At 40.1% G+C, this 26509-nt stretch overlaps 1 protein-coding gene across 4 annotated transcripts in view; it reads left to right on the top strand.

The window, feature by feature from the left end:
• Nucleotides 1-26509, top strand: part of PLCL2 (phospholipase C like 2) — a 206715-nt gene that overhangs the window by 144836 nt on the left and 35370 nt on the right. For all 4 annotated transcript variants that reach the window (XM_041734109.1, XM_041734104.1, XM_041734105.1 and 1 more), the window contains exons 5-6: nucleotides 2465-2540; nucleotides 23499-23608. In XM_041734109.1, the coding sequence (XP_041590043.1) occupies nucleotides 2465-2540; nucleotides 23499-23608 (186 nt within the window). The remainder of the gene's footprint in view (nucleotides 1-2464; nucleotides 2541-23498; nucleotides 23609-26509) is intronic.

Raw genomic sequence — 26509 nt, 5'->3', positions numbered from 1 at the left:
GCTGAAAGGTGCCTAACTATGTAACCTTTGGTGATACCTTAAACTGGAAGAAGCTTCTAAGAATAATGATGTGACTTGTTTCTTTGAGCTTCATCACACCAGGCTTTTCAAATAAAACTAAAATTAGTAATGAATGTTTGAAACATTGACCGTGAACATCTGAAGGGAAGGCATACTCATACAGCTAATCTTGGGCTACCAGCAAATGCTCTGGGGAGGCCATTGTCACATCTGTTTGCAAGTGTCTTCATTATGATAGTCACGTGCATCCTTTCATTTAATCCTCACAACATTATGAAGGTAGTGTCTTTTATTAAACTCATCTTATAGGTAGAAAATTATGGCTCCATGATGTTTAATATCCCAGCCTAGGTGACAAAGCTAATGAACAGCAGAAGCAGGATTTGAGCCCATAGAAATCTGTGCTCTTTCTGTCCCCACGCCACCCCTAGTAAGAGTGTGTTTTGACCACCTCTCCCCCACAGGTCATCTATATGCGTGACCCTGTGCCTAATGCTGCTGATTTGTTCTCCTACATTCCTTCTGTTATTGCTCCTGTCTTGCCCATCTGCTTCATGACCAGGTTCATTTCATTGTTGCTATTTTTCCCTCCTTTTTCCTGTTTGAGTGATGGAGGCACAGTTGGCTAGTTCTTTGATACTGACCTGTGACAACCACCATCCTTGCTTAAAGAAGTCCTTGCTTCTTCATATCGTTCATTTGGCTTGACATCAAAGCTGAAAAAGGTTACTGATGACGGGATGAACCTTTTCAGTATGCAAATGATGTCATGGTACAAATGACTTTATATCAATGTAATTGAGCTCTTAACTATTCATTTTTATCATTGCCTGTTCAATATGTCAAGCTGTAAAATAGAATATTTTAATTTACAAGCATGACTCAGATCTTGAAGAATAAATGTGAAAATACTGAATTCCAAAGTGCAGGCTCTTCCACTGGGATGTGGGCTTCCTGAAGATAGAGGCTATATCCTGTAGGTCCCTGTGTCCCCAGTTCCTACTCTGGGCCATGGATAATGAATGAAGGCATGAATGAGCACCTGCATTGGCCTTAAACCTTTTAGTGTTTACTATAATTTTCTCAGAACAGTGGACAAGTTGATAAATGCTGTGTGACTCATTTTAAGAATCTGGTGTACTTCTTAAGAGGCATGTTGATTATGCTTTGGCTTAAATAAGTGTAACTAGTCAAAATAGGGCGTTCCTTCTTTGAATTATACAAATAATCCAACCTACATATATTTAGTTTCTATAAAATAATGATTGTGGCAGTTAGTGATATATACTATAAAGAAAAACAAGGCAGAATTTAAAGAGATGGAGAATGAGGGATTGCTGTTTATTACTTAAAAATGGTCACGTAAAATGGATGAGTAATAGTATAATGCAAAATATTGGGACATTTAAATAAAAAATGTTGAGATCTATACTTAAGGCAAGCATCATCAATTGTACCCATTTGAGCTATGAGAACTGAATCTGGCTACCCCGGTTTCATAGTGATTTTAGAGCCAAAAAGATTACTTCAGACAGATCTTTTTGGTAAGTAAAATAATTGATCAGCTATGCCCTGAGCCTTTTTTTTTTTTTTTTAATTCAAGCGTGGCTGCTAAAACAAACACATGTAATTTGGAATAAGAACTCAAAATTGGATCTTTTATTTTTATTTCAAAATTAGATCTTTTAAAATCATTGATAGGAACATTAAAAATACTAGTGTAAACATTGTTTTAAGGGGTGTGTGGGGGGTTCAGTCAGTTAAGTGTCTGGCTCTTGATTGTGGCTCAGGTCATGATCTCACACTTGTGAGCTCAAGCCCTTTGTCGGGCTCTAAGCTCAGAGGAGAGTCTACTTGAGGTTCTCTCTGTCTCTCCCTCTCATTCTGGCCCACCATCCCCTGCTCATGCTCGCTCTCTCTCTCTCTCTCTCTCTAAAAATAAATAAATAAATCTTCAAAACAATAAAATAAATGTTGTTTTTTGATACTCATGGTAAGTTTTAAACTAATTTTCAGATGAAGGCATTTTAGCCTAAATGAGTAAGGTGTGTAGGTGGCAGAGCTTTCTATAAGATGAAGCTGAAGATTTTGTTAAAACAAATGACGGAAAATATAATTTAAAACACAGATAAGATGTGTATACATGTTTATTTGTAGCTTCTCATACTGAAACAAACTCCATTCAGTATTGACTCAAGGTTCAAATTCAGTGTTGTACAAGCCTGACTATGAAACGTAATACTCCCAACCTGTGTGAACCATTACATGGAATGCAGGATTTCTCATTGCGTGCATAAACATTTGAACTGAGCGGTGGGAAGTGAGATAAAAGAGCGTTTCACCCCAGCACCTCAGCCTGTTTATAGAGGAGAGCCTGATGCACGTGTGTAGACTGGCACGTGGGTGTCAGGTGTAATCCCGTGTCTGGGTGTTCTCTTTGCAGATGATCCAGTCTCTCAAAGCCGTCATTGAAAATGCAGATGCTGTGTATGAAAAGATTGTACACTGTCAGAAGGCAGGTAAGCCAAAGTTTGTTTCTCCTCTTTAAAATAAAATCAGCCACATCATCTATTTAACCTTTCAAACTACTGTGTCTTTTTGGCACTATGTGTAGGAAATCAGATATAAAAATTATTTTTTCCAGTGTAAGGAAAACACTCATTCGTGGCTTCTCAAGGCTGGATAACAAAGTCACCTGGGAGAAGCTTTTGAAATATCCTGACATAGGTCTGGGGTGTGGTTGCAAAATTCCTACCTGTTAGAAGCTCCCAGATGTTTCTAGTGAGTGGCCAAGACTGAGAGCTGATACACTGACGTCCTTCCCAGTGTGCCCTGCTGCTGACCCTCCTCTAGTCCCCCATGACCTTCTGGCAGACAGTGGGGAGGGTGAATGAGGCTTGAGCAGAGAGAGAATAAGCTTTTCGAGAGGAGAGTGGGCATTCGTTACAATCTCTTGACACTTTTCAGTGCACTGGCATGCTCAAGTGCTGATGAATTCATCTATTTAATATCAAAATGTTATACCGCATTATAAAATGCCAGCATCGAATTAATTTTAGCTGAGATGAAACCACAAAATCACGTATTCTGCATTGTAATAAGAATAGACAAAATGGAATTCTTTCAATTTTTACGTTTTGTTTGGAGCATCATTTTGGAAGATGTTACTATGGAGAATATTTGTAATGTACAAATAACTGTATCTGTCCTAAGTTCTAAGATTTCTGGTTGCTATTCCTTTTTTTTTTACTTTAAAAAAAAGTTTATTTTTTTGTAATCTCTACACCAAGTGTGGGGCTCCAACTCACTACCCCAAGATCAAAAGTCATATGCTCCTCCAACTGAGACAACCAGGCACCCCTGGTTGCTATTCTTTAAAATTAAGAGACTATAAGTATCATAAGTGATAGGGCCTAAGTGATGGGGCTAAGGCCTGGAAAAAAAAAAATCCTCTCTTTATCTCAGAAATAAACTCGTTAAAAATAGATCAAAGAAAAGATACATGTGACAATTTTCTCTTTTTGGTATTTATTGAAGGAATATGCACATTAGTGACTAATCAACAGGCAAAAATCCTCATCTTGATTTACTCACTTGTTCTTTCTACTTTTAGTCCTTTTGGGGCTAATGCTCCCTACAACCACAACTAAAACGAGATACTTCAAACACCATTTTTATCCTCTCACTTTGTACACAAAACCATCCAGTAGCTGACCAGAGTCTGTTGTATCAAATCTAAACTTCTAACTTCCCATGCAAGATTACCCACTTACCAGCCAACCCATTTTGCCAATACTGTATATAATTTGTTAAATCATCTGTTCATTCATTTAATAAATATGTTTTGAAGTTCTACTATACCAAAGGTACTTGTAAGAGCTATCACATATCAAAATATTAAAAAATAAACAGGATTAATGTTTGCCTTCTAGAACCTTCCAATCAAGCAGGAAATATGAAAGTAATCACACAAACTCAGATGTATTGAGTATTTATGCTGTGTTACTCGGGAGTCTGAATTTGGTTTGTGGAGCAGTAGGGAGCCATTGATTTTTGAGCAGAATGGGAGAGAAATTGAACTTTAAGGTGATGATAGCTGTGTGCAGAGAATTTTCATGGGCAGAACCCAACTGGGAGGCTGTTGGGAGCAGTGAGAAGGGGGAAGTGATGGTGTGCATCCAGCCTGGCCTTGGGCAGCTCTTCTGTCTTCCCAGTGTGTTTCTCCTTAGTCAGATTTTCACAAGCCTCTCCTCTGTCTGCCAATCTGTACATTTCTTCATTTTGTTCACAGTCTTCCAGGAGACCTTTTATGATTGCAGGAGTTATGTTACCTAAACATTTTATTCAGTCCTGCGGAATGTGTTTGGTTCAGCTCTCAGACGTTCAATTCCTATATGTTTTATTAATATCCTCTTCTAAACAGGCTAGTAACCTGCTGTGCCATAGGTTTGCATATCGAGTTACTCTGCATATTGAGTTTGCATATTGAGTTGCATCTTGTATTTTACTCATGGCACCTGTACTAACATTCTGCAGAATAGTCCCTGGAATACTAACTGACTAAATGTGATTTGACTTGTATTAAGGATTCAATTCTACTAAATGCATGAATTATCAGGAGAATTGTAGACTGTTAGAATCTGAAGCTGCATTTATCAGAAAAAAAGAACTATTTATTTACAATTTGAGTTATTGCCAAGTCTTTGCAACTTCACTGGTTTGCATTTGACCATTTCTAGCATAATGCAGCTTTATGTTGTTGTTCTGCTTAATTTCAGTAAGGGATGTATTTGCTTATATTTAAAAAGCTGAAGACTCTTATCTATTAAGAATTTTGCTTGGAGGGCAAAAAAGAATAACCACTGTGTAATGGTTCATGTTGCTCTGGGTTTGAAGATCTTGAGAAGCACGTAACTATTATCTTTTGGTTTCACAGTTACTGCTGACTGCCTACACAGCCCTTCTGTTATCCCAAGTGCTTATTTTAGAGTCCTTGATCTTTTGTTTCTCATATTTACAGTTATCGGAAGGGCATATAGTCATTAGTCATATGAAGAATTGCTAATTTGTATTGCTCAAAAACATTTGCATGAGATTTTACTTCTGATAAATAATCGCTATTGTGCTTGCAGAACTTTAGTCTGGCAATGACAAAATGAAGATACAGGTACCAAAGTGCTGTAAGAGAGGATTATTTTAGAAGCATTTCAAACTCCTAATCACAAATTTATATTCTTACTAGATAAACCTTCCTCTAAACAGCTAAGTGAAGTGAGGAGTCACGCTGCCACCTCCAGCCACATGTTAAAAAGCGTGCCTAGTTTGGACAGGTTCAGACTCCCAGCTATGTGATTCTTTTTTTTTTTTTTTTTGAGATAAAAATATGTTTTGCCAATGGTGTTCTCAGGAAGAGAAGGGGATAAAGAAGGAGAAGAATGCTGAGAAGTGAAGACCCACCCCCAGCCAGGGTGGGCTAGGAACTTAGAGGCCCCCTGATAGGCGGGCAGATGGCCTGAAGGAACCCTGGAGCAGACAGTGAGAACAACCAGGAGATGGGCAGTTCAGGCAGCCTGCGGAACCTACTCTCTTAAGGGGAGAATATTGCCACAGAGGGCTGGAGGGTCAGAGGGAAATCTTTATAAGAAAGCCATGTCCCTAAAAATAGGAAAGATCTACTGAAGAAGTGAAGAGGAAGACATGAAAAGATGAGACAGAGCATTAGGAGGGAAGAAGTGAGGAGGGTAGGAATCCAGGACAGTCAGGAAACACTTGACCTCAGAAAAGGGGATGTCTTTCTGAGTCTCTTCCCAGACCCCCCTCTTTGTCCAGAAAGCTGTGACATTCAGACAGATTCTGAGGGGGAGAGGACTGGCTTCCATTGGGCAGTGGATGAGGACATAGTGCCCTAGAAGGGCACTGGCTTTGGGAGTGAGGGAGTGAAGGGGGCGCCCAGGGACAGGGGCAAGAGTGTGGGAGTGCTCTGGCAGGGTCACACACTCTAGTGCCAGTAGAGGGACAGATGAGATGTGGGATGGTACAGGAGTCGTGTGGGGCAAGGGGGTCTGAGCTGACGTGTGAGGGAGAGAGATGGGTAAGTAATAAACTGCATGGCTACACAAGCATGAGTATGCGTAAATCCATGAGCATAGGTGAGCACACTCACACTCTCTCTCTCCTAATGTAATGCATGCTTGTTCTTCCAAGAAATAGCAAAGTAGAGGAACACATGCAGGGGAGCCGAACGGGAACCTACAGAAGAAGAATGTGCATTAAGAAATGCTTCATAAAAGTTGTTTAGAAAGTTTGTAAAAAGGTAGCTAGGTTCTTTCTGGGGAAAAGTCTTTTTCACTGTGCAATGTTTACCTCTTTCTCTCTTACACTGGCCAAAAATGGCAGCCTATCTTTGAATTTTAATTTCCTCTTTAGTTGCTGCATTGATCTGCTTCGTAAAGGATAGAAAGATGATGTAGAAGAAAACGCTAACTGCTTTGCTTCAGTGAGTTTGATGTTTTTATCTGGTGAATTTCAATGGAAAATAATTTGCTGTCTGGAAAGGAAAAAGAAATCAATGACATACTTCTTGTTAAAGATGGTGAATTAACACATGCACTTAATTTCCCCTCCCTTCTGAACCTCATTAAAATGACAGTAAGGGTTTTTTGTTGTTGTTGTTTTTTTTTTTTTAAAGGCATAAACCCATAAGGACAAAAAAAATGTGAGGAACAAAATTTCTGAAACTGAAAAACACTGGAATAAGTGATAATTGACTTAGGTGACACAAGAGAGCTGAATCTGAGGCTGGTTAGCTGGGCACGGGCAGGCAGTCTGGTTTACACTGCAGACCACCTCCACCTGCCACCTGCTCAGATGCCCCTGCACGTTGGAGTAAAGGTTAGGGATAAAAGAGAACTGTCCAAAAGCTGGGTTAGGGAGCAATTAGACCCCAGAAGGCTGGGAGACTACATGTGTCCCGACAGTGGAGATGTTAAAATAGCAAAGTTTCCATCCTTCATTTGGGGAGTTAAGTAGATAGTGCTCAGGAGGGAAAAAAAAAAAGTCTAAACAATATAAACATGTTACTTAGAAATATGGACATACACATTAAAAAAAGGAAACAAAAAACTGAGCTAGAAGGATTGAATATAACTACTTCTAGAAAGGGGGAATGGGTAACAACTATTTGGCTCTTTAAACCATGTGCATAATTTTGATAAAAATTAAATTACTAATACATTTAAATTTAATTTAAATGATTAAAGTAAAAAAAAAAAAAAAAAAAGAGGAAGGAATCAAGGACCAGAAGCTGCCACAGGAGTCCCTGACTGAGGATGTTCCAGGAGAAGACATGGGCCATAGTCCCAAGGCATGAGGGGCAGCATTGAGTGATTAGGTGAGGTTTCTGCTAAGATCTCCAGCCGGCCCCCCTGGCAGCATGGGTGGGCACAGTGCACAGGTGATGGCTGGGTGTCTGGGGCGGGGGGGTGGGGGGGTGGGGGGTGGGTTGGGGGGGGGGCGCACGAGAGCCTGGTTCCTCTTCTAGCAGGAGAATTGGTTCTGCCCTCTTTTTGAATGACAGAGGAAGATCAAGCTCTCAATGAAAGAAACCCCTGCCCACCCTAGAGCTATTTAAATAGAAGTTCCTTTTCTAAAAGCTCTGTGGACTTCTCATGCATGGCAGGGTCGCATCATTACCAAGTGGGATATAAGCTAACTTCCCCAAATAATGAAAGCTTTCATTACTCTTCGTTTTAATCCTTTTAATGGAATACTTTCTATAATAGATTCTGTACATCCCTGCTTCCTTAAATTTGGTTTGGCAAACAATCTGAACTTTGGTGACTGAGGGTCGTTTTGAGAGGCTTCTGTTATTATCTTGCAGTTTAATGGCAAGTCCCCCAGGAGCCTGTATGTCCTGGAGGGCCCCTAACCCTCTCTGTCGGCTCAGATCCTGTTCAGGGTTAATGGTTTATTTGTTACTTCCATTCAATTTTCACTTCCTACTGCTAATTTGTACTGTATCCGACTGCCTATTAGTACCCTGGACTCTTTCTTTCCTTTCTAATTTGCTGCTTCTAGTCTGCTGAGCAGTTGGCATCTCCCCTGTGGCCCAAGCTTGATAGATTTGTCTCACTAAAAGCAGGTGAGAGACCGATGCACTCCCACACGGAGAGAACAAGCAGAGCATCAGACCAGGCCTGGGTTTGATTGCTCCTTTTTTATTTTGCAAACTCCTCCCATCTCAGTGTGTTCCTAGGGGCTGGGGTTACCAGATAAGCAACCTGTCACCATCCATCATGTGCTTTGTTCACATCAGTGTCTTACCTAGCACAGGAAACAGAAGCATCTATAAGATTTATCCTGAAAGCACCTCACAAATGTTCTGTTTGAAAAAGTTTGCAAATAGAGACCTGGGAGCCTATAACTTTTGTTTTCATTTATGTCAGGATGTTTTGCAGCTGTGTCTTGACAGAGGCAAGAGGTTCTTCCCTGGGGATCCAGAGACCTGTATTCTTGTGTTTTGCTGTGTGATACTGGGTTAGTCACTACCCCTTTCTGTCTCTATTTTCTCCTTCTAAGGGACATTGGAGTATTTGATCTTCTCCTGACCACTTCTAAAATCTTCTGAAATGCAGTGACCTAAGACCAGTTACCTAATTAGCAATTTTGGAATGGCTTGATTACAGTTACTTAAAAAGACTACAAGATTAAACAAGTAATCCCATCCAGGGGCATGGGGATACTGAAAGTGCAGCCCATCAGCATGAGTTTCAAGAGGGAAAATCAATGCCTAACATCAAAGCCGAAGAGTGACCTCTCTGAAGGTGGGATACAGACCTGGAGTCAGACCCCATAAGTTCTCTGGGACCCTCAGCATCTGTACTCTTCTTTTTTTAAAAAAAAAGATTTATTTATTTATTTATTCATGATAGACATAGAGAGAGAGAGAGAGGCAGAGACACAGGCAGAGGGAGAAGCAGACTCCATGCCAGGAGCCCGACTCGGGACTTGATCCCAGGACTCCAGGATCGTGCCCTGGGCCAAAGGCAGGCGCTAAACCGCTGAGCCACCCAGGGATCCCCGCATCTGTACTCTTCTTAAAGAATGGGTGTTGAATTGCCAGATCCTCCCCCAGGTACTTGAGTTAACTCACAGTTAGTGAAGCCATGGGAAACCAAGAAGTTGCAATGTCCGCAGCGGCCAGGCCAGTCTGCCCTACCTGTCCTTTTGTTCCACCAAAAGGAACCTTCATTGCTGATTAGAGAGAATAGAGAGAATGATCACAAAGATGACAAGTAGGCCAATTCAGAACAAAAAAAGTTTCAAAATAAGCACTCCATCTCTAGAACCCTCTGCCTCACCACAACCCTCTGTCTCCTGTATCCATCACCCATCCCATTTTAAGATCCTCACATCATCATATTAATGGTATTTCTAAGTGTGGTTGTGGTCACAACGAAGCACATGGTGTAAATAATAAGTACAATTGAAGTTCAAAGAAAGGGGTAAGCCCGGAAGGTTTTGTTGGTAGGGAAGGAGGTAGACTTGAATCTAGGGACTTGAGGGGATGGAGGATCCATGGAGGCAGAGCAGAAGGAACAGGGCTTTTGAGGCTGGCCAGAGTGTAGAAGTTCTCATTATCAAGGTGTGCTTTCTCTGCACATGAAATCTATTGTCCTGGCTAACGGGAGATACTTGTTTTAGGTAGCCTCAGAAATTAGGAGTAGAACTAGAGCTGGCTTCAAAGGATGGAAGCCTTTTAATTCAAGGACAAAGTATTTGGGATTGACTTTCTAGGACAGCATTTCTCAAAAATAGATTCAAGGAACACTAGTCTTACTTCTCAGCAAAGGATCTCATTGTCAAATTCTCATAACAAAACTGATTCCTCTTTGGAGATTCTCAGTACACATTAGCATGCTAAATATCTTCCAGGTTAACTCAGTGTGTCCTGAAGGTACATAATTATAAAGCCTTTGTTTCATCTCCTGTCACTGTCTGGAATACTTTAGGAAACTGCTATAGATGGGGGTGCTAAATAGTTTGGGACAGGCTTGGGGACTCATTGGTCTGGGGACTCTGCCCTTTGCCCTATGCATTCAGATGCTCCCTCTGGCAATGGAATGGGGATGCTTGCAATGTCAGAATAGGAAAGAGTTGATTATGAAGGTCTGTTTCAAGTTTGGTGAGCATGATCACAGTAGGATGGCACTGCTATAACAAATACTACAGACTTGACAGTTTATAAACAACAGAAATTTATTTCTCCCAGGTCTAGAGGCTAGGAAGCTTAAGATTATGGTGCCAGTAGATTTGATATGGTGGCGGGTGACGATCTTCTTCCTGGTTCATAGATAGCACCTTCTTGCTGTGTCCTCACATGGTGGGAGGGTCTAGGAAACTCTCTGGGATCCTTTTTATAAGGACACTAATCCCATTCATGAAGGCTCCATCCTCATGACCTAAGCAACTCTCCAAAGCCCCACTTCCTAATACCATCACATTGGGCATTAAAATTACAAAATATAAATTTGGAGGGGGAGGCAAACATTCAGACCTTAGCAGATGATCAAATGGAAAAAGCTAGCAAGTGTTGAAGCAACTATAATGAAGCTTGGGATGGAGTCAGGCTTACAGATAGAATTGGTGTCATCCATATGGGAGTTGGATGAGTTCTCTCAGGAGGAAAGAGTTGGGAAGAAATACTGAATATTTGAGGAGATGATTATGAATCTGTAATTCAGACTGGTTGTTTTACTTTCCCTCAAGTCATAAAAGCATTCCCAGTACACCTGATACCATACAGTTCACTTACTGTATATTCTTGCAACTTGAATATAAACTACTTGAAGGCAGGAGTTTATTCATCACGTATCCCAAATTCCAACAATAGTGCCTGATACTGAGCAGATATATGTTGAGTTGAATTGAATGTTAAATGCTGCATTTATTAGTTCATTCCTTTATTCACTACTTATGAGGTCCTTACTCCCAGTATGGCAGAAGCTGGGAACTTGGCTCCTTGTCCCTGGGGGCTGGGGGGGAGAAAGAGGGGGCTCCAGGTGGAGTGTTTGGAGACATGCCTGTGAAGAGAGCCCCCCTACACAGCGTATGTCATGCAGTATTAAGAGACACTGCTGTGCAGCCACGATAGCATGCCCTGTGATGAACTCTGTCGGGGGTGATCAGGGAACCAGATCTCAGAACAGGAGTTGAGTCTGGCAGGTGGTTTGTCTGGGAGCAAGGCTGGTTGGGACAGGAATTCCATGCAGGGAGAAGAGTGCACACGGGGTGACACAGGATAGCCCACGCCAGCAGTGGCCATGACAAAGACGGGAGCCGCAAATGAGGCTGAAGGTGTGGGCAGGAAACAACACAACCCAGAAGCTTGAACATAACATTGAATGACAACAAAAAACTTGACATATTAGACTGCATGAAAAGAATTCTATATAGCAAAAACTATCAGGAGCAAAGTTCCAACAAAAACTACAAACAGAAAAAGTGTTAGCAATACATATCACAAAGAGCTAATGTCCCTACTATGTAAGGAACCCCTAAAATCAGTAAGAAAAAGGCCAACAATCCTATATTCTTGCAAAGAATTTGAACTCTTTATGGTAAAGAGAACTTAAACGACTAAAAACAAAATGAAAAGATGTTCAGTCTCATTTATCAAAGATGCAGATCTGTTCCAGGGACAGTTATGAACAAAAAGTCTAAATCCCTGCCTTTGTGAAGCTGAAGTCTAGTTGTGGAAGACAGAAAATAAACAAAAAGCAAATAAATAAAACATTTAGGTGTCAGGCAGTGGTGAGCGTTTCAGAAACAAAGACAGAGAAGGGGATTGAGAGTGCGCAGAGTGCAGGCAAGGTCGCTCTTTTAAATAAAGCGCTCACGGGGGACCTCAGTGACTTTTGACAAAAGCATGATTGGAGGTGGAGAGCAAGCTTTCCAAACATCTGGGAAAGGGATGATCCCAGGAAGACTGTGAACACAGAGACCTTGAGGTGAGAGCATTCATGTGTCAGCAGAGGAATGAGTAGGCCAGCGTGGCTGCAGCGTCTGCATGGACAAAGAGGGACAGAGGGGTAGGAGCCAGCGTTAACAATGAGCTGGAGTTAACAGTAGGCCAGACACCTGGGCTGGCTTTGTTCTCAGTGAGAGGAGAGGTCTTTTCCTAGGCCTGAGAAGAGGAGTGGCTGCAGCAGCACATATGAGGATAGGGCATGGGGTGAGAGCAGTGGCTGGAAGACTACTCAGGAGGCTCTTGCAACAATCCAGCCCAGTCTGTGGTTGTGGTCGGATGGATGGTAGTTGGGGTGGAATGATGTGAAATGGTTACGTTCTGGAAATTCAGCTACATTTTGGATATGTCAGGATTTATGGTAGATTGGATGTGGGGTAGGAGGAAAGAAAGAAGTCCGTATGACTGCAGGATTTGGGGCTGGAAAGAGGACACTGCTATTTACTGAGGTGGGGGGAACTGAGGAGGAGAGGCTCGAGAGGGAACGTTAAAGATTTGGTTTAGACATCTTAATTTATGCCTGGCTGGATTCCATGTCTGGTAAGAGGTCCAGACTAGAGGCAATGAGTTTAGAATCCATAAACGCAAAGGTATCTTTTAAGGCTGGAGACCCGACATCACCTAAGAAGTGACTGTGGCTGGAAGACAGAGCCCTGTCCCTCCAACATTGAGATGTCAGGCAGGAGATGTGTAAGACCAAGCACACGAGGTTAGGATATAGCCAGGCAGGAAGGAGGAGGACACTGTGATCTTCTAGAAGTTGAGTAAATGAAGTATTTCAAGGAGATGCCACTTTTCATGCATCAGATCCAAATGTTTATATCCAAGACGTCAGAGTTATATCACACACGGGTCATGATGGATTGGTGAGGATATAGGGGAAACCAATACCTGTCCCACTGTGGGGGGGCCACGCCTACGGAGGACCATATGGCAGTGGACATCAGATTTATAAGTATGTGCAATTTGAGCCAACAATTCCATTTTTTCAGAGTTTATTCTACATATATGATCACATATTTGGGGGAAGGACAATATGTACAGAATTTTCTTTGCATTACTGAGAACAAGCTTAACATTACACCCTAAATGTTCAATAGGAGGGCCCTTGTTAAATACATTCTGATAGAGCCACATAAAAAAACATTATGCTACCATAAAAGAGAATAAAATATAAACCTGTATATATACATTTACCTGCACCCACACATGCTACGTACTACACTTATATAAGGAAGATCTTATATATATACAGAAGATATATATCCTGTGTGTGTGCGTGCGTGTGTGTGTGTATTAAAACATATTATTTTCAAAAGCAAACAGTGTGTGCTATTTGCTAAAATTTGTTTTAAAAGGTGGGGTAGGAGAATAGGGCCTGTGTGCTTATGAGGACATCCGTCTGGGAGGATACCTATGGGGGAGTAACAGCAGTTGCCTGATGGGAAGGGAGCAAGGAGACTGGGAAAGGAAAGATAAGACTTTTCAGATTGCTGAGTCATATCACAATATTATCTGTTCAAAAATTTAGATAAGAAGAGGTACAAAAAGCAAGGGAGGCGCCAAACTGTGGTAGAGAGGAAGGATCCGATTTAAGAGTGGCAATACAAACAAAGATGTCCTAGGTTTAAAAAAAAAAAAAAAAAAACCTAATCGTTGAGTATAATTAGGGGGTGAAGGCGGCCTTTTTACTTCTCAATGAAATGAAATGGGGAGGGTCCTGCTATAACCACATCATTGCTCCTGTGACCCCACCCCATGTGCATCAATCACATGGCCACGTGTTAAGGATGGTGGCGTGGCACTTGGATTCCACCAAGAACTGAAAGTTATACAACTTCCTCTCACCTAGATTCACCCAGATGGAGCAGGCTGGCGGAGGAAGGAAAACCTCCCTCATGCAATTCATTCACAAAGTGTACTGCTGTGGATGTGGCATTCTGGGGATCTTGTCATCCATCTGGGTTTCATGGATATATTTAAGAGACCTGGTTTATCTCTTCCACCTCGTGTGGAACGGGATTTAACAGCTCAAAAATCCATCTTAAAATAATTTGGCTTTTGTTAATGCCAAGATAGGAAAGAAGGCCAAGAAAAAGAGACTACCAACTGGAGCTATATGAAAAATAATTAGGCATTTCCATGTCTCCATGGGGATTATGGTGTAAATGCCCACATGTCAGCAGCACAGACAAACTTAAGACCCCTTTGGTTTTGGGGCAGAATGTATAGTTTACAAAGGCTGTATATTTTAATGAGTGCTATATGTAAAGTAGTTGGGAAAATAACCAGATAGAGTATTTTGTTTTTAAGATACTCTGAAGTGCCACAAGACACGGGCAGACTGCACTTATTAGGTACTTTTAATATTGCTAATGAATCATCCTCTTGAATGAGGTCCCAAATAGACCTGTGTTATATGGAATTCCATCTTCCAGGAAATATGTCTCACTACACCTACTTTAGGAAATTTGAAATAAATTAAAATATAAATAACATATTTCATTTGTCACCATTTGAAAGATTTTGCCCTTGCTTGTGGTTTCTATTTTCAACACATTAAAAAAATATATTTTCTCACTGGATGTGTTTGTGAGCTTTTTAGAGCAGCAAAGTAAATTTTCTGTTGAAAAACTAATCTTTAAGTATTTAAGTTTAAGATCAATATGTCTCTCTTAGGAGTATTTTTTTAAATTATATTTGTTTCTAAAAATATTTAGCCTTGTGCTGCATGTTGTATTTTAGATTCATATCATTTAGATTGGTAGAGAAAATCCCAACCAGAATGTTTGAAAGGTCATCTGCTTTATGTTTGGCAAGAAGAAATGGCATCCATTTCAATCGAAGAGGAAATGATGCCATGTTTCTGACTGAGTCTCCCTTCCCTTCCAGGCAAAAGCTTCTTTTTTCATATCTTAGTATTTATTGTATATATCATATATTTTAAAGTTTTTATTTTATTTTTATGGCTGGCTGGTTTTCATCCAAGTTTATCTGTGATAGGAAGCAGGAAACTTAATAGAGGCTACTTCCTACATCCCATTCTTTGCAGTTTTATAGTAATGTGTTTAGTTAATTTAATTATATCATTCTGGAAAATTTACACTCAGTTATTAATTTTTACAAAACATGATACTTAATCTTTCAGCTTTACCTTTTATTTTTGGTCACTAAGCTTTAAGCCCTTCCAGAAAGAAACTCTTTAAAATATTTAGGTTATAAAGTATTTTGAAATAATAATTGGAAAATAATGTGAAACCAATACCTACCAATATAAAAAACTTAGCTGTTTAGATTTTCAAGAGATGATATGGAAAGAAATGACAGCTCTCCAAAATATTCTTAACTTTAAAAACAAATCATATACTTTTGTGTGGCCATACTAATTTTTAAATTCAATATTATAGTTATATAAATGGAAAGATTAAGTGATTTATGCAGTCCCCACCATGGACACATGGCCCTGTTCTTTGCTCACATGGCCTGTGTCTTCCATTCCCTTAGACCAGAACTGACTGTACTCTCACAGAAATCACCTGAGTATGGGTTTTCCATTTATCTTTTCTCTGCTGTTGGATGGCCAGCTATCCATTTCTTTAATTCTCAGGTTCATTACCACCAAGAAAACTGAGCAGATTTTCTTCTTGGTTAACATTCTTGAAGAAAAATGACTTAGATCTTTTCCCTGGGAACAGAAACTTGGGGTCATGGAGTCAGAGGAACCTAATTGTAGGTTCTTTGGCACAGAGTAGCCAGGGCTCAAAGGCAATCCTTTTGGCAAAAGAGCGGTCACAGCAGACTTGGCCAGCTCTGTGCATGAAACATGACCATTCGCTGCTTTCTGGATTATTTCCCCCAGGCTTTGGTCCGTGTTCCCATGCACTTAATTGGATTTATGTAATATATACTCACAGTATTCAGATTTTAATGCCTTCAGACACATCATGTATTTTGACTCTTAAATAATATAGCCCATTGCAATTATAAAGCATGTCATACTTTGCAAAGGTCAGTATACCTAGTTAGCATTGGTTTTTCAAGTGAAGTTCATTGAAACTTACAAAGATTTCCATTTCTTTGAGCAAAATTAACTGTTACCTCTTGTCTCACTTGGGTGACAACATCCTGGTGGAATTGAGGCATCTTGATTGCTTCCTCTACCTTAATAGTTGCCTCTAAATCTTACAAATGTTAGCCAGGCTGTGTTTTATTTGAGGCTCTTGTAATGCTACTTAGTGTAAATCAGACAAGTATATGAGACATTACTAAAGAAAATACAAGATACTGTTAACAACTGCACATGGCTCTAAAATATACAAATTTATGAATAAATTGTGTTAGTAAAGTATTTGGAAGATGCTGGAAACACAACTTGTTCCTGAAAGAAAATACAACTTGTTCCTGAAAGAAAAAAGATCCCACTTCTTATCCCCTCATTATTATTGGCCGGGCATCTATTTTTGAACCCATAGATTGTTTTCACAGTGGGAGTTCTTGTCACTAAGCAGCGGTAGGACACATGCAAGAACCTGCGGCCTCACTTCTCTTCAGTGCTTGCCTGTGAGCTTTCTCTAAGTCCACCTCAACGCTCAGGCCACAGAAGCTAAGAGCCATCTTTTGTAAGAATATTAGAACCCTTTTGTCTTAAATCTGCAATTTAGAAACCTCCAGATAATGATTTTCCTGATGGTCACAAAAGAAATTTTCTAAGAATCAATAAAATTCTAATTATTTTTCAGAAGCATATAGGTTTTTTTGCTTTGTTTTTGTTTTGTTTTACCTATAATTCACCGATGAGAAATACTTGGGTTTTAGACTTAAAAAGCTCTCTCTTTCAGCCCTGTTGCCCAGGTGAATAAATCTCCACAGCCAGCCATCTCGGTGCTGGTAGGGCCGTGTGTGGGGCCTGCCCTCACTCTGGTGTCTGCTAAGGGGATGACAGCAGCAGTGTTCTCCTTTTACTTTCTCAGGAGAAGCTGGTTTGGGTGGTTCTGTATCTTCTTATCCTTTTAAGAATCCCAGAGCAGTGGGGCTTTCACTCTAAAATACTGGTAATATAGACAGGCAGATAAAAGACGCCCTGCTAATTGGTAAACAAGGAACATGCAAACAGTGGCTATTTACTTTGTGTAATTGCAGGTCAGTTTGGTTTACAGTGTAGTTGCGAAGAAAACAGAATGTAGAACTAATCTCTGTAGGCTAACACAAGAATAGCTACTAGAAGTGGCCGGGTCTCTAACCAAAGTAAGAGGAGGCGGAGGCATCCTGAGGCCTGGCCTGCACCCTGGGTGGAGTTGAGCCGCGTGCTGGCTGCTGGCATGCCCTGCGTCCCCAGCCCTATGTGCTACCTGCTTGCTGAGGCTGGGAGTTAAGCAGATAGCCTCTCTTTAATCAGAGTCCAGTGTTCTTACTCCTTCATTCAGGACACTAAGGCTGGCAGAGATCAAGAGCAGGAAGTGATGATAAAGGACTCCCTGGCCACCTTGTTACGTAACTTTCCTCTATAGCAATTCTATATTGCTAACAATTTTACAGTAGGTTCAAGGGTAATCAACTCTACCTTACGGCATATTTGTTATCTGCTCATTTTCCATCCGGTCACTTAAGTGAAAACACAGAATAGACTTACTCAGGTTTTCAGAAAAATTGGTTTGTCTGATTTTTTATTTTTCAATCCAGTCTTAAATGATCAGTTGTTCGTAATTTATCCTGTAAAATTTTACATTATAATACACAGACCTTGTAGCCTCCTAAATCTCCCATGCATAGTGTTTGTTTCCTAGTTCAAAAATCCTGCTTTGATAGTGTTCCTACAGAGTTTATTTTTGCATTGATTTAAAAAGCAGCAGTTGTTAGGTATCCTCACATCATCATTTTAATGCTGTCGCCCTGTTTGCTGTACTGATGCCTCTAAACTCAGCCATTGTATTCCAGAACAAAACTATAAATATTTCTTTATGAAAGAGCTGCCAGTGAATTGATAATGTAAGCACTAGTTCCCGTACCTCAGTTTGTTCCCGATACTTCTAGAAATCTGTTTTTTCACAGAATGGTCAGGAACGGGTTTAAGTGATGGGATTACAGATTTAAGCAATGGGTTTTAATAGGGCTCAACACTGCATATAGCCAAATGACCTACACATGGTGTATAATCAATAAATTATTCTCTTACCAATTAGTGGTGATACTTCAAGTACCAAGAATTACTTTCATTATCTAAAATGATGAGACCCTTTATATCCAACCATTAAAAAAAAAAAAAAAAGAGTGGCTAGGCAGTCATTTAAAAAAAAAAAAAATAGTCTTGACTGTGATGCCTTCTAGCCCTCCCGTCTCCCTCACCCTCCCTGCCTGCTACCTTCCTTCAGGATAGATGGACTTGGCAGTGTCGTAATTCTTACATTTTTCTGAAATGCCCCTCAGATCATGGCCCTCTCAGACCTGCTGGACATTCTCTCCAACTTCATCATCACTTTCATTCTCTCATTCTCATCTCCTCATCCTCCGAATCTGGTTTTCCTTGCAGTGATCCCCAGCCCCCTTGATGGAAATCTTCTGGGGGTACTTGCTAAAAATGTCTCAGTCTGGACCTGCCACAGGCCTTCTGACTGGGATCCTGGGGGAGAAGCAGAGATCCTGCATTTTAAACACATGCCCCCAGTGACTTTGTTGTACAGTGAGGTTTGGGACCCACTCCCCAGCGTTGGCGTGACTTCTCTGTGAAGCCTGGCTATGATCCTCTTATAGGATCCTCCATATCCTTCGCCACAGTGTCTCGAACAATGGAGCCACATGCTCTTAACGCTTCCTAGATTACTGTGACACCTACCTAACCTTCTCCTGGCTCCTTTCAACTGCAGCCACTGAGGTGCAGCAGCTCCTGGCCCACCCAGGGCTCTTCCCACTCCTGGTTAACACCCTGTCTCCACCCCCCTCACACCGTAAATAGAGAAAAGGAGTTTTAAAACAAAAACAATTTGGCTTCCTTGTGGGGGTTGGGGCAGAGGTGAGAGAGGTGCTAACTTGGTCTCAAAAGTTTTGCTTAATAGATTTTCACCAGCTACTTTAAATCTCACTCTGCTCTTTAGACAGAATGGCATAACTTATGGACAGAAAAGAGGTAGTGCTTTTACATTTCTTAATAATATAAAGACTTTTTCATTGGGCTAATGTTTCCTTGCTGAAAATAATTTGGAAAATAGGGAGAAAGTTACTTAACATATAACCCAGACAGGTTCTTTGTACTCCATGTTGATGTAAAGAACCAAAAAAAGACCTCCTGTGACATGTTAGAGTAGATTTCCTGATAATTTAATATCAGAGGAATAATGCAATTTGCATCTAATATAATTAGATTTCCTTGTTATGTATGGACTGACCCAGTTCAAATGCATAATCTCATTTGCTGTCCTTCCATATTCCCTTAGAACTGGGTCAGTGCCTGTGCATTAGCCCTTAGGGCACTCTGCCTCATGGCATGGTTATTGGGTACACATAACCATAGCATGAGATCATATTAAGGGTAAGGACTCTTGATTAGAAATAATTCATGGTAGTTGGAAAACCGTGGGGCATTGGGCTCAGGCAAAACAGTATTCAAATCTTTCTTTCCCATTTCCTTGGGAACGTGCTATGGCTCCTCTCCATGTTTCTTCTGTAATATCTGTAAAAAGCACTTGGCCAGTTTCCTTTTGCTTCCCTCACTGGTGCCCTTAGTCCTTGCCCTGGGCTTTGCACATCACAGGGGAGCAGTGAAAGGTACCGTTGTATTATACGGGCCAAGGTCAGAATCCTTTGATTTACTTAAAGAAAAGCAGTATAGGCCTTGAATCAGTGGATTAGCAGGTGTTTTCAAAGATCAGTCTATAACTTATTAATATAAAAATTTTTAATGAAACTGTTGTGTTATGCAGCAAGCCAAATAATGAAATAAGTAACAGTGGGACCCATAGTCTTGGTCTCTTTTTAAAGTTTCGGGTTTACATGTATTTTTTTTTTCTTTTTGCTGGGCTTTATATTTTTAACATAATTTTTCCAGTCTTCAACGTGTCACCTTTTTTGTGTGCATTTTCAAAAGAATCTCATTAGTAATACTTTTTGTACTTCCCTATGGACTTTGATTGGACCACTGATATTTCATGAAGAGAGAGAGAAGAGGGAATTATGTAGTCTCATTTTTTAGTAAACATGTAAAATAGGAGCTTTTTAGACAGCAAGCATGTATGTATTCTGCTACCCTTATTTCTTTAAATGTTTCCCTGTTTCTTCCCTATTGATATCATTTTTTATAATTTTAACTGTTTTTCCTTGAGTCCTCAGTCCTTCTCAAGGCAGCCTGTCCTTTTACTGCCTCTGGCCATGAGTTCTTCTTTCCTTCAGAAAGCTTCTTAAAATTGAGGGTAGATGTTTGTCTAAGCTCAGCATTCCCTCAAAGACCATGCAGTTGTTTATCTTCTTGTTTATAGAGAGCTACTGCCCTACCACTTCTCTTGTGTCTCCTCTCTTTCCTGTATTCCAGTCATGAATTCCATCTGCCACACCTCAGTGATGCTTATAAGGCTATCGTGCCTCCTGACAGCTAGAATAGAAGCATTATGAATGTTAATGACCCATCCTGAAATCCAGATCTTGCCAAAGCCCAGGATTAAATCTTATCAGAAAGCCAGCACATCAAGGTCTCACCGCTCAGGCTTCACCTGGCCATGTTCTAAGAAGTGGGTCTAAGTCATCACAGTACTCTCGGGGGGCTGGGGGGGGTCTCCCAGATGAGACCAGGGAAAAAGAGTGTGTGGATGTGCAAATGCACATGCCCATGCATCCAATTAAATGCTATAGCAAAACACCTGGGTTTTGGAACAAGCTTGCTACCTACTCATGGTTATTTCTGTTTGTTTTTAGGGTTTTGTTTGTTTGTTTTTGCAGTAAGCTAAGCCAAGTACATTCAGTAAAAGTCAGAACAAGATTTAGGGAATGCAGCCTGCTATCTGAGCCAGGTCACCATCATGGTGGAGTGGGTTTAGTTAATCAAGTTGGGATGTTCTCAGGTACCATCACTGGCAAGAGAGAAATTTGGGAAAAGGAGAGTGGTTAGTGTGGTAGCTTTCTATACAATATAATGAATTTTACTGTTCTTTCTTGAAACCAGTTATGTTCTTAAGTTTTATTAGCAGGAATTAGAACCATCGTTTCTATTCAGTGAGAGTGGGGGGAGAAGAAAAAAGACTAAATTGGCAGCTTTTACTGTATTTATCATATGTATCCAGCTTTTGCTTACCGTTTAAAGACACTAAGAAATAAATTTGCTGTCAGTCACAGTATAAAGAGTTGCTTTGAAATGGTGTTGCATAGAAAGGGAGTTAGAAATTGAATGCCCAACTGAATAGTAAGTGTTCACAAAAGAGCACAGGAAATGTCTTGTAGAGATTACAACTGCTACGCATTATTTGTAACAGCAAATGCTTTTGAAACAACCCGGTATCCATCGGGGAGCCTGGTTAAATAAATGCTGGTTCATCCACTCAAGCAGTCTACGTAGCTGTTAAAAAAATGAGCGAAGGTGTGCTCTCCACATTGACATGGAGTGATCTCCATCCACTATGTAGTTACATGAGGAAAAACCAAAGTACAGAACAGGGTACTTCTAAACAGTGTACAGAAAAGAAAAACTAAGTACAGAAAATTTTTGTGCAAGAAAGGAAAGATCATGGATATACATACACAGTTGCATATATTTTCAAGGAGAAACAATACAGGAAAAAGGTAAATTAAAAACTGCAAGAAATGTGTAGGGGAAAGGGAGGAGTCAGGGTGCAAGACACCAAGAGGAAGCAACACTTATCAGAGCACACTTCGATACGAGGTTTGACTTCAGAATCATGTAAAGCTTTGACATGATCGTAAAATAAATTACATCCATAAAAGCGCAGCCCCATCACACAAACACAGAGAATGAAAAAAACCCACAAAAAAATAAATGAACCTAATTGGACTTTGTTAGTGACATAACGATATGGAGAAAAGAATTATTTGGACTGATCTTAGAACACAATATTCTTACTGTACATTCTTAATGAGATACTCTTTGAAGACCTTCTCCCCAAATGTAGATTTTAAATCAGATTTAGTAGTCTTACTATTAATAGGTTGATGTGGTTAGGAATTAAGATTTTCCACCTAAAAGACACAAAATAAGCATAAAATTTAAAAAATAAGTAAAAACCTTGTACACTTAAATTTGTATTAGAAATATTAGCAGGCACCTGGGTGGCGCAGTGAGGTTGAGTGGGCAACTCTTGGTTTTGGCCCAAGTCATAATCTCAAGGTCCTGGGACTGAGCCCTGCATTGGGCTCCACACTCAGCATGGAATCTGCTTAATCTCTCCTTTCCCTCTGCCCCACCCCCCAGTCCCTGAACTAGTGCTCATGTGCTCTCTCTTTCTTGAATAAATAAATCTTTAAAACATAGAAGTATTAGCAATATTTTATTCTTCCCTTTTAAAAATAATGTGTCTGAGATCAGTCCAATGAAAAGGCCTTAGGAAACAATGAAAACTCCATAAAAATGGGCATTCATAACACCCAGATTGTGGTCTTTAAATATCATTCCCCAATAAAAGAATCCAGAGGTCCTTGGAGAAATGTCTGGCTCTGGGGCCAAGGTGGAAAATGTACTTGGTAAGTCTAGAGCATCTTGTGCCAGAATGCTGATTAGTCATTCAGAAGGACTCAGGAACCAGTCTGAAGGGTTCCCATTGTCCAGAGGTAGGATCATTGACTGCAGTTCAATAAATAAAATTCCACGAGTTGTAATGGTATGAAAACAATAAAAGAACCATCATACTACTCCTGCATTATTGCATTGTTGAGACTATTTTGAATGACAATAGAGAATGTTCATTTGATTAGCTAAATTATGGTAAAGAGTCATAATGGAAATGCAGAGTTAAGGTTGGGGTCCTTGTCCCAGTCCACTCCCCTTCACAATAGGCATGGTGTCTAACCTCAGATTGACTCTCTGTGGCAGGAAGTACATTACTTTGCATTCATTTCATCTCCAGTTACCAATATGGTGTCAGCAGAGCTGACATCTGCCTTCTGAGGTTCCAAAGACCTGGCTTCTAGTCCCAGCTTTTCCTCTTGCTCCCTCCGCAGCCTCCCATCTCTCACCCTTGCCAAGCCTCAGATTCCTCATCTCTAAAATAAGAATGAGAATGAATGTGCCCTGTTCACCCTTCAAAACCGCAAGGAATGATTGCTGACCTCTAAGAAGCCTTCCGCCTTGCTGAGACCGCGAATTGTCAGTGTTTGTCCTCAGTTATTACTTTCTTAACAGGTGCATTTGTGAAATTGCACTGGAGATTGGAATCCTTTTAGCTATACTAAGAAAAATAAGTATTGCCAGTTCATTACCGCAGGTTGGACGTGGAAGTAAAAATACTTTTGTTTCTTTCAGCCATGGAATTCCATGAACACTTGCACAGCATCGGCACCAAGGAAGGTTTGAAGGAACGAAAACTGCAAAAAGCAGTGGAGAGCTTTACGTGGAATATCACCATCCTAAAGGTATGTGGCCACGCTGTTTCCAGTGCTGGTGATGTTGCCATCTTTCTCAGAATGTTTCCCCTTTTTAGTTCAACATGTCTTGCATCGTGCGTTCTCAGCCACTGGGGCGATAGCACCCCACAGCAATCCAGTGAGATCTCGGCCCTCAGGAGAACCTGCAGGCACGTGGCTGGGCAGTGCGGCATGGAGCCAGCACCGGGGCTCTCATGGCTGGCACACTGTGGCTTCTGATAGGAAGGGAAAGGACCTTCGCTTCTATCCTTGAAGCATTGTCAGGTTTAGAAATGGCAGTTGCTATATATGAAATAGATGGCGTGATTACAGGGGGAATGATTGAGAATTTAGATTCTAATTACTCAAATGTCATTTAACGCTTTAAAGTATAATCACAGCCTTAATATTAATATGATCCCAGGACAAAAATAGGAAAGACTTATGTGGGGCATAATTTAAACAAATATGTAAAGGAATTGCCGTTTAAAATAAGTTTTCCATCGAGGGAAAAGCCATCTGTTTGCCTGGCTTGCTTGCTTCCTTCCTTCCTTCTCTCCTTCCTTCCTTCCATCCTCAGCATGACCATTTTTAAGATGTTATTTTTTTTTATTATAAAAGCAATACATTATCATTGTTGAAACTGTCAAAATAGAAATGCAAAGATGAACATAGTCCCACTGTTCAGAGGCATTTACCGCTGGCCTTTAGCCATACATTCTCCCTTTTTCTCTGTGCTCTGTATGATGTGACATGATTTTTAAAATAATGCTAGCTATGTACCTTGAAACTTCTGTTAAGTTGTCTCAGTGGTCTTTACTTTTCTTCTTCTTAGTGTTTGGGAACTTGAATAATCTAACACAAAAACATTATTTCACTCTGGATCTTGGATCGCTAAATCTAAAATACTCTCTGGTATTCACCCTCCAAACTTTCTGCTCCCTTGAAGTCAAAACTGTAAAGACGTTATCACAGCTGCCTCTTTTAATTTCCCTGTTCCCCCTCAAGTTAAAAGATCCATTCCTGGAGCTGACAACAGTTTTTGATGTGATTTAATAAAAAGTCACCCTTCCAAAGCTAGCCAACTTGCATTTTCTCACGTTAAACCTCTACTCATTTTTATAATTAAAATCATTTCTTGACTTCTTAAAATGCTTCCCTTCCTTCACATGTGCTTTCTTTTGTAATCTTTCAATCTTCTGCTTAGAAGTTAACTTTGATAGTTTGCAGTTCAGTAAACAGCAGATAGAAGAATTTACAATGAAACCGAATTTGGCTTTGTGATTTGCTGACTCACTCCCACTCAGAGATAGGGGTACACAATAAATTTCCTGCGAACCTCAAGAAAAAAAGCACAGTAGTTTAAGCCAGTGGTAGAACAAATGCTCATTTTGCTTTTGTTTTATTATAGGCAAAAACAGACTTTTTTTTAGGCAAAAACAGTGGTAGAACAAATGCTCATTTTGCTTTTGTTTTATTATAGGCAAAAACAGACTTACTTTGGTCCGTAAGTCCAAACTTTAACCTGTGAACTATCTTTGTTATTACTCGTTTGTGGTCTAGGAACTGGAAGCCTGGGAATCACCTGGGAGCTTGTTCAAAACGCAGACTCCCAAACCCCACCCCAGATCTACTGAATCAGAATCTGCATTTTTACAAGAGCCCAGGGGATTCTTGTGCATATTAAAGTCTGAGACGCACTTGGCTAAGAGCCACCGAAAATGGGAGCCTGGTGCACATATTAATGAAAAACAGCTGACATAAAGTAATATACCAGATTTTAGAAATAAGTAATTGAAGCAAATAGCTACACTGAGAAAACCTATTTTCTTTTGAGTTATGTCCAGGAGAGAGAATTAACACCTCAGACTTATGCTCATATGGAAACTAACATATAGGACAGGATAATAGATCTTTTTTAAAATTTCCAGTGTATTTGCCCTTGATGGTGTTTGAGTTTGGTAGAACCTGAGTGATTAATGGGGAAGAACTAGAGAGATCTGTGTGTCATTTCCAAGCAGTGAAAGGGCTTTTTCCACTCCTGGGTGTTTCACAAGTTTTAACTTTGTTTAAGAGAATCAGTGACCTCTTGGACATGAATTTAGGTCTGAGTTGAGCTACTAGCCTTTTTGGGGCAGGAGGAAGTTGGATCCTTTGGATTCCTCTGACCACTTGTTCTTTGTGGTGAGCTTGGAGAGGTGGCAGCCCTGTAGGGGATGATCAGTCCCCCAGAGTAGAGGCCTCCTGCCATAAATTCCTTTCATGTAAGGACATTCCTCCCAGTTCTTATGAATTTTTACTTGCTTTGTTTAGTTTTGCAATTTTAAGAATTGCTTTAAAATACATAAACGAACAAAGAAGAAATGTCCGTTGTGATCACTACACCCAGAGTTATCTACTATTGACACCTTGGCATATTCCAGTCATTTTTATTTTGAATAGAAATTATTCATTTGTTTTTGTAAATGCATCTTCATTATGCAGAACCTTTTTTAATGTAGAAAAGATAAAAGTTTTAAAATGACCTCAAACTCTCTGAGAAATAACTATTATTAAATGTAGGTGACATTACTTTGGGTAACATTTTAGATGCATATGGATGATAAATGGATGGATGGAGATACATTTATTGATTCTGAATCATACTTCTTTTTTCTATTTTTGACATCTTTGAAATTGGTATGTATCTTACAGTCCATGACATTTGTGTACTGTATCCTAGTTCAATTGGCAGTGACTTATTTTCTTAATGGTACATCTGACAAGAACTAGTGTCTCAGATATTGTGAAATAAGATACTCCAGTAGACGGAATCCTACTGTAATTACTCTTTTTAATTTTTTAAAAAGTACTAAGTTTTACCTAGTTTAACAGAAGTAAACCATAAAGAAGCTAAATGAATTTATAAGA

Source organism: Vulpes lagopus, chromosome 19 (assembly GCF_018345385.1).
Source record: "Vulpes lagopus strain Blue_001 chromosome 19, ASM1834538v1, whole genome shotgun sequence".
NCBI lineage: Eukaryota > Metazoa > Chordata > Mammalia > Carnivora > Canidae > Vulpes > Vulpes lagopus.
The sequence above is the reverse complement of the archived record's forward strand: the minus strand, read 5'-3'. Positions and strand labels throughout refer to the sequence as shown.